The 9,641-nt window shown below is 55.4% G+C and overlaps 2 protein-coding genes across 5 annotated transcripts in view; one reads left to right on the forward strand and one right to left on the reverse strand.

The window, feature by feature from the left end:
* Positions 1 to 5,768, forward strand: part of SNX17 (sorting nexin 17) — a 6,024-nt gene extending 256 nt beyond the window's left edge. The window contains exons 2-16 of the mRNA XM_010840642.1: positions 87 to 149; positions 612 to 686; positions 1,689 to 1,806; positions 2,431 to 2,495; positions 2,780 to 2,890; positions 3,008 to 3,098; positions 3,242 to 3,329; positions 3,573 to 3,642; positions 3,927 to 4,019; positions 4,115 to 4,318; positions 4,460 to 4,585; positions 4,750 to 4,827; positions 4,954 to 5,028; positions 5,120 to 5,161; positions 5,255 to 5,768. Coding sequence (XP_010838944.1) covers positions 87 to 149; positions 612 to 686; positions 1,689 to 1,806; positions 2,431 to 2,495; positions 2,780 to 2,890; positions 3,008 to 3,098; positions 3,242 to 3,329; positions 3,573 to 3,642; positions 3,927 to 4,019; positions 4,115 to 4,318; positions 4,460 to 4,585; positions 4,750 to 4,827; positions 4,954 to 5,028; positions 5,120 to 5,161; positions 5,255 to 5,368 — 1,413 coding nt within the window. The 3' untranslated portion in view covers positions 5,369 to 5,768. The remainder of the gene's footprint in view (positions 1 to 86; positions 150 to 611; positions 687 to 1,688; positions 1,807 to 2,430; positions 2,496 to 2,779; positions 2,891 to 3,007; positions 3,099 to 3,241; positions 3,330 to 3,572; positions 3,643 to 3,926; positions 4,020 to 4,114; positions 4,319 to 4,459; positions 4,586 to 4,749; positions 4,828 to 4,953; positions 5,029 to 5,119; positions 5,162 to 5,254) is intronic.
* A 106-nt stretch (positions 5,769 to 5,874) lies between these two features.
* Positions 5,875 to 9,468, reverse strand: ZNF513 (zinc finger protein 513). 4 transcript variants are annotated; one of them, XM_010840645.1, is made up of 4 exons: positions 9,103 to 9,358; positions 8,699 to 8,860; positions 7,137 to 7,721; positions 5,875 to 7,046 (listed from the first exon to the last, which is right to left on the reverse strand). In XM_010840645.1, the coding sequence occupies exons 1-4, from the start codon at positions 9,155 to 9,157 to the stop codon at positions 6,220 to 6,222; spliced, it is 1,629 nt and encodes a 542-aa protein (XP_010838947.1). In that variant the 5' UTR covers positions 9,158 to 9,358; the 3' UTR covers positions 5,875 to 6,219. The 4 variants fall into 4 exon arrangements, with proteins under 4 accessions (XP_010838947.1, XP_010838948.1, XP_010838945.1 ...); XM_010840646.1 differs by lacking the exon at positions 9,103 to 9,358 and adding an exon at positions 9,387 to 9,468 and having other exon boundaries at positions 5,875 to 7,721; XM_010840643.1 differs by having other exon boundaries at positions 5,875 to 7,721.
* Positions 9,469 to 9,641: the final 173 nt, after the last annotated feature.

Here is a 9,641-nt window from a genome sequence, read left to right on the forward strand (position 1 = left end):
CTGGGCTGCGGAGACGCGCTGAGTGGCGGAGGCAAGCGAGCAGAGCCGCTGAGGCCCTGGTAGTACGGAGCTCTGCCTTAGGGAACATGCACTTTTCCATTCCTGAAACCGAGTCCCGCAGCGGGGACAGCGGCGGCTCCGCCTACGTGGTGAGGAGCGGCCGGAGCCCAATCGGGCAGGGGCGGGGATAACGGGCCGGAGCCTCTCCGAGCGGCCTCCGAGGTCTGGCTGCCACCTTTCAGGCCTGGTCACAGGCCGCCGACTCCCGACGGCCTCGCTGGGAGCTTATATTACGTCTGAGATTCGTCCAGAGGTCGCCCCAGCTCCTGTAGGTCCTTTGTTCGGCCGCATCGCCTCCCTCGGCTGGGCCGCGGCTACTCTGGTGGGCGTCACTGGCCTCTTAGGGAAGAAGACTGCAGCCTGAGCGCTCGAGTTTGCCCCGACTGGCCCTTCTGCTTTGGGACCTGGCTCTGGGGGAGATGGACTGGCAATCCTCGGAAGATCTCGGCGCGTTCCTCAGCGCAGCTGTGCCAGGCCACTTCCGGCCAGGGTTCGCAAGGGGACCGCCCAGACCGCGACCCTAAAATGCTTGCCTGCTTTTGTGTCCTCAGGCCTATAACATTCACGTGAATGGAGTCCTGCACTGTCGGGTGCGCTACAGCCAGCTCCTGGGGCTGCACGAGCAGGTGGGACTGGCACCCCTGCCTTGAGGCAGCGTCAAGCCCTATCCTCCACCTGGGCACCAGCGTCTCCATTTCCCGCCTCGTCGCTTATCCGTAGGCTGTAGTTCCCTTTTAATCACAGCCGCAGGGGAGGATTTAGTGCTTTATCTGGTCGTGTGACATTTCCGGGGAACTCCCTAGGAAGCTTAATGTCTGCCACTCTAACCATCCCTGTCTATACTCACATTCTCCTTCCTGCTTCTCTGCCCCCGTCTTACACAGCCTGTACACTGCCTGTGCCTGTGCATGGAGAGATCGCCCACCCTTTCCCCTCGGCTGCCAAAGCACTTTCCTTCTGTCAGCTGAGCTGCAACTTGAAATTCTTTTCCCGGTTCATACAAACCATTCATCAGTTTGGGTCTGTGTTCCTTGATGCACCTGACTGGGTGTAGCTGTTCCAGTTATCCTGTGTCTGTGATGTAATGTTTCTGTTCTCACCAGATTGTGAGCTCTGTATTTAATTCAGTGGAGTCTTGATTATACTGATAACTAGTTGTGCAACTCTAAGCAAGCTGCCTGATTTCTTTGGGCCTTAGCTACTCCAATTGAAAAATGGATTCATTGATCTGCAGTGTCCCTTTAAATCCTAAGATGCTTTGTGAATATACTTAGCTATTACTTGACTGTGCACATAAACTCTCCTTACAAAACCCTTTGCTTCCTGTAGGGGTTCAATGAATACAGCCTTGCTAGATAATCAAGGGGCTCACTAGGCCCTGGCCCTATATAAACCCTTCCCACCCTGTGAAGGGGCTGACTCACACACTGTAAGATTGAAAAGGACATATATCTAGGATAGAGGAATGGCTGCCCCTGCCAAAGGAATCATTTCCTGGGTGACCAGGGTCAGTAGGGGAGCAGTGATTGAGGAAAAGGAAGGGGAGCCCAAGAGAACATTATGAATGTGGATTGCCTCTTGTCACTTGTGATGTTTATGTAAAGAGTTGTATCTCTTTCTCCAAATAGCTTCGGAAGGAATATGGGGCAAATGTGCTTCCTGCGTTTCCCCCAAAGAAGCTTTTCTCTTTAACACCTGCTGAGGTGGAACAGAGGAGAGAGCAGTTAGAGAAGTACATGCAAGCTGGTGAGTGGCTCAAGGGAATAGAGGCTGACTCTGTTGAGGATTATGGGGAGAGTCAAAACAGCTGATTCTGTAGAAGGCTCTGCTGGGAAGCCTCTTGTTTGATTTAATAAGCAAAAGTAAATAACATGCAAGGATGCTCTAGTATCTGGGTATCAGAAAAGCAGTTTTGGCCTTGACGTCTATAAGAAGTACTGATACGGCACTAAACAGTCTTAAAACATTTTCAGTTAATCGGGAGAACTTCATACTTCATTTGTGTCTGATGTGCTTTAGATGAACATTAAGTTCTATAGATAGTACTTAACTAGATGGTAGCTAAGGGTAGGGCAGGTAAGGAATTTATGCAGGGGACTTCCCTGGCAATACAATGGTTAAGACAGCACTTCCAAGGCTGAGGGTGCCAGTTTGATCCCTAGTCGGGAACCCAAGATCCCACATACTGCACGGTCAGCCAAAAAATAAAAATTAAGTTAAAAAATTATGCAAACAGTGAGTGGGGTGAGGCCAGCTGGGATATGTGATAGGCCACCATCAGCCAAGGAAAGGGAGCCTACCAAGAAGAGAACTGGAAGGAGCCAAGAGGAAACCATAAGTTACTAAAACATCATTCTCTTGTCCCCACAGTTCGGCAAGACCCATTGCTTGGGAGCAGTGAGACCTTCAATAGTTTCCTGCGTCGGGCACAGCAGGTAAGGCTTTGGGGGACCAAGATTTAAGGTTGAAGCACCTTCCTGTAGGGCCACGTCATTTTAATCAGGTCAGTACAGAGGAGTTATTCTGGCACCTTTTCATGGAAGGGGCCTTCTGCTGTACCAGTGAAATCACGGAAACACAGCTTATAATTAAGCAGCTGAGAATAAAGGCACTGGAGGGACCTAGAAATACATAGTTGGGAAGGGGTCAGAGCTGGATGCCGGGCATGTAGTTAACAAGGAGGTGCTCCCATTCCATTCCCATGTTTGTTCACAACCAGGAGACACAGCAGGTCCCCACAGAAGAGGTCTCTTTGGAAGTGCTACTCAGCAACGGGCAGAAAGTTCTGGTCAACGTGCTAACTTCAGATCAGACTGAGGATGTCCTGGAGGTGAGGCACTTGTTCTGCACTGGTCTTCCTTCCCCCGTGCCCCCTGCACTCCTTCCCAGGCTTAAGATGATTGGAACCACCCCATTTGAGGAGTTGTACTTCCTTCCTTGTCCCCAGGCTGTGGCTGCAAAGCTGGATCTTCCAGATGATTTGATTGGCTACTTCAGTCTCTTTCTAGTTCGAGAAAAAGAGGATGGAGCCTTTTCATGTGAGTTCCTCTGGACTTTACAACTTCCCTCTGTTTCGAGTAGTGAATTTGCCTCTCTGTCTCCCCCAAGAATGTGGCAGTCATTTCCCCAGGGCTTTCCCTGCCCTGAGTCTGACATTTTCATTTTTTTTTTAAACCCATAGTTGTACGGAAGTTGCAGGAGTTTGAGCTGCCTTATGTATCTGTTACCAGTCTTCGGAGTCAAGAGTATAAGATTGTGCTAAGGAAGAGGTCAGGGGTGGGCTGGGAGGAGGGAGAGTGCTGGGTTGGATTATGGGGCCATGTATTGAGACAGAGTGACCTGGGCAAGGGGGTAGTGTTGGGTTTTTCTACCAGGCCTCCCAAGCTTCCTCCGACTTTATCAGCCTTCACCCCATAGTTCCCGATTGCTCCTGTTTTGCCCCCCTTTCCTTTCTACCTCTTGCCTTCCCTCAGCTTAGCCCCATTACCCCTTTCCACCCCTTGGCCTCACAGTTATTGGGACTCTGCCTATGACGACGATGTCATGGAGAACCGGGTTGGCCTGAACCTGCTTTATGCTCAGGTGAGCTTGGAGCTGCCTCAGAACCCTTCCCCTGAAAATGGCTCTGGTGTCCCACTCTGCCGAGAAAACTCCTTTCGTGTCTTTACTGCCAGTTCACGGGGAAGTTCCTAGCATACTCTGAGGGCATCTGGCACAGCCTGTACTCTCCCTGCTTTGTAAGCTGATTGGTCAAGAAGACTCACTGCAAAGAGCTGGCTCAGATGTGGGGCTAGGGGTCAGGCTGGACAGAGGTAACTGGACATTTTCTTTGGACCCCTGCCCCTCACACCATGTCTCCACTGTAGACGGTAGCAGACATTGAGCGTGGATGGATCCTGGTCACCAAGGAGCAGCACCGGCAGCTCAAATCACTGCAGGAGAAGGTCTCCAAGAAGGAGGTGAGCCTTGCCTCCCCATCTCCCTCCAAGGGGTTGCTTCCTCTGGGCTGTCCTGCTTCCCCTCCTGACTCGCCCACATGGTGACTGGGTTTCAGTTCCTGCGACTGGCCCAGACACTGCGGCATTACGGCTACTTGCGCTTCGATGCCTGTGTGGCTGACTTCCCAGAGAAGGACTGTCCGGTGGTGGTGAGCGCAGGCAACAGTGAGCTCAGCCTCCAGCTCCGCCTGCCTGGCCAGCAACTCCGTGAAGGCTCCTTCCGGGTCACCCGCATGCGGTGCTGGCGGGTCACCTCCTCTGTGAGTTGGGGTAGGAGGGGGGCCTTTGGGATGGAGGCCTGGCAAGCCTTGAGCTTTGGGACTGGGCTGGAGTAGGTCAAGGCAAGAAGCACAGTCTCTTAGGCTGAGAACGAACTCAACCTGATTCCCCTTCTTCTCCAGGTGCCACTGCCCAGTGGAGGCACAAGCAGCCCCGGCCGGGGCCGGGGTGAGGTGCGCCTGGAACTGGCTTTTGAATACCTCATGAGCAAGGACCGGCTACAGTGGGTCACCATCACCAGCCCCCAGGTGTGAGCCCACCCTCAGGCCTCCTCTGGAGCCCATTGCACCGTCTCTCTTAGATACCCAAGTCTAGGGCTTCCAGGACTCCATGTGAGTGGGAGCCCTTGTCCTAGGGGTGCTGGGCTCAGGGTGACCACTCTAGTCAGGCTGAGCTCTCCCCTTGTCCTCAGGCTATCATGATGAGTATCTGCTTGCAGTCCATGGTAGATGAACTGATGGTGAAGAAATCTGGTGGCAGTATCAGGAAGGTACGCGGTGGCTGTGCTCTCCCTGCCTTTTGTTCTAGGGCTGACGCTTCTGAGAGGGAGGGAAAGGCTCAGGATTCCCATGGGAGTGATCCTGCCCTTACCAGCGCCTCACGTCTCCATCCCCAGATGCTGCGCCGGCGGGTGGGGGGCACCCTGAGACGCTCAGACAGCCAGCAAGCCGTGAAGTCACCACCGTTGCTTGTAAGTACTGCTCCCTGATCGGTGCCCCAGCCCCCAGCCCTTGCCTGACCTCCCCACAAGGTCTCTGATGCTGCTGCCTCCTCTTCCCCAGGAGTCACCGGACGCCAGCCGGGAGTCCATGGTCAAACTCTCAGTGAGTTTCCCACGAGGCTTGGTGAGGTTGGTGTATGTAGGGGATCTCAGGGAGGCTCAGGCCCTCTGACCCCCAACCCTCCCTTTATTCCAGAGCAAGTTGAGTGCTGTGAGCCTGCGGGGGATTGGCACTCCTGGTACAGATGCCAGTGCCAGTGACGTCCACGGCAATTTTGCCTTCGAGGGCATTGGAGACGAGGACCTGTGATCTCCAGCGCTTGGATGTCTGCCCTCTGCCCTGGGAGAATGTTCAGAAACTTGCCCTGTGCCTGTATCCCGCCCTGCCTCCCAAACTGGGGGCATTTTCCTTTTTCTTGTCTCCTTTTCTCCTCTCAGCCAGGGGCCTCCTAACCCACCTCTCCCTCCCCCTCCCCCCAATCCTGGGGCTGGCTATACAAAGGATCGCCTAGAGCTGGCCCTCAATGCCAAATTAGCATTTAGTATTTTGCACAAAGTCCACGGGACCATGGCTACCTGCCTGGGGAGGAACCACAGTTCCCTCCAGGCTGCTTCTGGCTTCTCAGGGCCATGAGCCAAGGGGATGGGCAGAGGTCTGTGTACGGTCTGGCCCAGCTCCCCATCATTAAACTCAGCCTGATTGCTGCCTACCTCTGGTTCCCTCTCTGCCCCTGCTCCCCCCATCACAGCATGCACTGCTGTGCTAAGGGTGAGCCTGAGCCGTGCTTGTCGCTGCCAACTCAGCATAGACATGGCTTTGTTAGTGTTTCCTTTATTATAAAGCACTGAAATAAGTTAAATAAACAGGTGTGAGGCTGGACAGTCCCCCAGCCAGTTCCTCCACTGCCCCTGGGAGCAGTGGAGATGAATACAGGGCCCTTCTCACTGAGCTGATGAAGTGCATCAGTCAAGGCAAGGCCCCCTGGTCCATATGGGTCCCCTGCCCATGGGGTTTGGGCTGGTCCATACAGTGCCTAGGTGAGTCAGTGTGGAGCCCCCTGGCCAGCGGGGGAGGAAGGAGAAGGTGGCTTCTGGTCCGTCTGTATAAAACACAGGAGGGTCAGGACTACTGCATGGAGCCCTGGGACAGAAGGACCTAGTTCAGGGTGAGTCTGTATGGAGAGCTCGGCTACTGGTGGCACCCAGGGCTGTCGGGCCCCGAGAGCTCAAAACTGGGGGAGGACTGTGAGGTGGGGCCCAGCCCTCAGAAGCAGAGAGGCCAGGCCCTCCCGCCCCACCATGGCCATGCACCTTCTGGTGGCGCTTGTAGTTGTCCCAGTGGCCCGTGGTATAGGCGCAGGTGGCACAGCGGAAGGGCTTCTCGCCTGTGTGCCGCAGCATGTGGCGTTTGAGGTTCATACTCTGATTGCAGCTGTAGTTGCAAAGGCTACACCGAAAAGGTTTGTCCCCAGAGTGGATCCGACCATGACGTTTGAGGTTGGCCAGGTTACCACAGGCATAGGGGCAGAGGGGGCACTTGTAGGGTTTCTCTCCTGTGTGGACGCGCTGGTGCCGTTTCAGGTTGTCCAGGTGAGCAGAGGCATAGGGACAACGGGCACAACGGAAGGGCTTCTCACCACTGTGCGTCTTCATGTGCCGAGCCAAGTGGTTGGGATAATGAGTGGCAAAGGGGCAGAGGCTGCAGGCGAAGCCTTTGTCACTGGGGCCCTGGGGTCCCCCACTGGCACTACCGCCAGTCTCTCCTCGCATGCAGCGCCCACACGTGGCTGCTCCCAGTCGACTGCCCTCCCCCTCCTCCAGCTCTTGCCCACAGTTCCGGCAGGTCCAAGGGAACAGCAGCTCTGGCAGTGGTTCTGACCCAGTCCCACACAGGCCTTCCCCTTCACCCCGCAGCTGCCCACAGTCCGGCAGGAAGCTGGCACCGCCTGGTGACACATGGAGGCTCAGATCTGGAAGCAGCAGGGCATCTGTGGGGACAGTGAGACCTGGGCTATGAACACAGGTACCCCCTAAGGCCACCCACCCGTGTCCCAGGTCCTTTAGTCCTGGCTTTTTACCTTCGGGTCGCCGAGGCACTGCCCCCTCCTGCTCTGTGGGACTGGGAGGCCGGGCAGGACGTGGAGCACAGCAGCGGAAGCCACAGGTCGGGCAGGGAGGGGTGGGGGGCCCTGCATGGGTGCGCTGATGCCGCCTCAGGTTGCCCAGGCTGCTGCAGGCAAAGGGGCAGTGGGGACAGCGGTAGGGCTTCTCGCCAGTGTGGGTGCGGGTGTGTGGTGTCAGGTTGACGAGCTGGGCTGAGGCGTAGGGGCAGCGGCCACAGCGGAACGGCTTCTCCCCGCTGTGTGTCTGCATGTGCCGCTTCAGGTGGCTCGAGTAGTGGGACACGAAGGCGCAGAGGCGGCATGAATACAGTAGACGTGGGGGCAGCGGGGGCCCCCCACCCGGTCCTGCCCCACAACACGGCCCCTCACCTGTGGGCCCCCCACACAGCTGGCAGGCTGGGCCTGGCCTCTCACCCCTGGCCTCCCCTGGACCCCTGGTTGGCTCCTCAACTTCACTCTCCGCACTTAGTGCGCGGCCGCCCCCAGACTCGTCGTCGCTCAGCCCGTAGGGAAGCCCAGGCCTGGCCCCCAGAGAGTCTCCTGGTGAGACAGACAGAAGAGACATCAACACAGGGCAGAACCAGACTCAAAACTCCCTTTTTCTCACTTGTAGCCTCACCACTTGCTGGGCTCCACCCTTCTCTTCAATTCAGTGACCCTAAACAATCAACATGAATTAGCTACCTCTGAGCCTGGACTAACCCAGTGATGACAGAGTTGTACATAGGTTCACGGAATGGAAAAAAATGTGTGGTTCACAGTGGACCACCGATTGAAATCAATCAACAAGTAATTCTTGGGATAAGAAAGCAAAAATACACAAGGCAAAGGCCTGAGACGTTTTTCTAATTCATCCATCAGTGAGGACTCAGTTTTTAATTTATAATCAGCTCCATACTACCTCAAGAGGCAAAATTTGGAGTGAAGAAGAAACAAAGTAATGCGTGTAATACTACTTCTAAGCCTAAAGGATGGATTCCCTTTTATGTGGATCCCTTCAATGACTTTCAAAAGCATCTTCCAGAAGTGACATTAAGTGGATAGATAAGTAGTGCAGCAACTTAGGATGGGGTGATGCTAAGATCACAGGGAAGACTGTGAAGGATATTTGAGGGTAGAGATTAAAACCTCAGTACAAAAGGAGTTTATGTTGCAGGTGAAATGGAGTCAGAAGTACCAGCATGAATGAGGTTGCTTCCCTAAACCTCTTAAACTCCTAATGAATGAATGGGCTAGGGAGCAAGACAAGGTTATTAAAAGGGCATTTACTTGTAGTCAGTCGCTCTTTGTGATTCCTCCACTGTACTATTCATAACATCTTTGAACCAGGCCCCAAAACTTCACATCAACAAAGTGAAGGACCATCAGACAAATGAAGAAATCTAGCTCAAATCTAAACTTACACTAAACCAGTCGCACTGGCAGGAATGCGTGTTTTGCTCACAAGCACTAAACCTAACCCACCTTCTAAAGGCTGGGGTTCCAGTGGTCACTTTCTTAAGTGCCCCCAAACCCACCTTCAGAGTCTCTCTCGAAGCCCATGAGCTGGTCGCTGTTGCGGTCACCTTCCTCCTCTTCCTCTTCCTCCTCTTCTTCAAACTCCAGATCCTGGCCTAGTAGCAAATCACTCTCCAATACCAGGGCCCCGGGTCCTTCGTCGAGGGAGTCTTCGGTATCCACTGAAGAGGGGAGGGAGCTTGTAGATTCTCCCTCAGGAACCGAGCCCATCATCCGCACCCGGGCAGACAACCCTCACAGACCGTGCTTCCCGCACTCACAGACCCTCTAGGGTACCTTGATGGGAAGCTAGGAGTCCAGATCGCCCACCCCATCCCTCAGGAATCGCCCTCCACCCAGACCTAAACCCTCGCCACTGACCCCACCCCCGCTCCTCCCCACCTCACGGCCCCTGACCCCTGACCTTTGACCCCCTCGCATTTCACGGGCTGCGGGTGGCTTTGCTTCCTTCGGGGCATCGTGACCGGCTCCAGCCCGACGCGCCTCCGGCCTGCGGCCGCCCGGCCCCGCCCTCTAAATTCGGCCCGCCCGCCCTTCCTCTCAGGGCCCGCAGTCAGCCCCCATACAACGGCGCGGGCCCCGGGCAGCCCCCGGCCCTGGCCCCGGCGCCCAGCTCAGGCCGCTCCCGCCGCCGCCGCCGCGTCCATTCATGGAGCCCCCTACCCCCCTACGGAGACCAGCTGGTACCTCCGTACTCGCTTCCGCTTCCGCTGCCGCAGAGCCACACGGGACGCGTAGTCCGTGAAAAGTAGAAGCAGCTAAAGCGTCCACAGTGTGACCAGGAAGTGATTGTGACGAAAGCAAGCGGAAGAGCCAGTCAGGAATCAGGTGGAACCTGGCCGGCAAGGAGGGCAGGTCGAACCCAACCCCTAGCTTTAGACTTAAAGGCCACCAGCCTTTGACTCCTCGCAGGAGGAACAAGGAAATCATTCCTAACTCTAG

The sequence above is a fragment of the Bison bison genome, unplaced genomic scaffold, assembly GCF_000754665.1.
Source record: "Bison bison bison isolate TAMUID 2011002044 unplaced genomic scaffold, Bison_UMD1.0 scf7180017864145, whole genome shotgun sequence".
In the NCBI taxonomy this organism is placed as follows: Eukaryota; Metazoa; Chordata; class Mammalia; order Artiodactyla; family Bovidae; genus Bison; species Bison bison.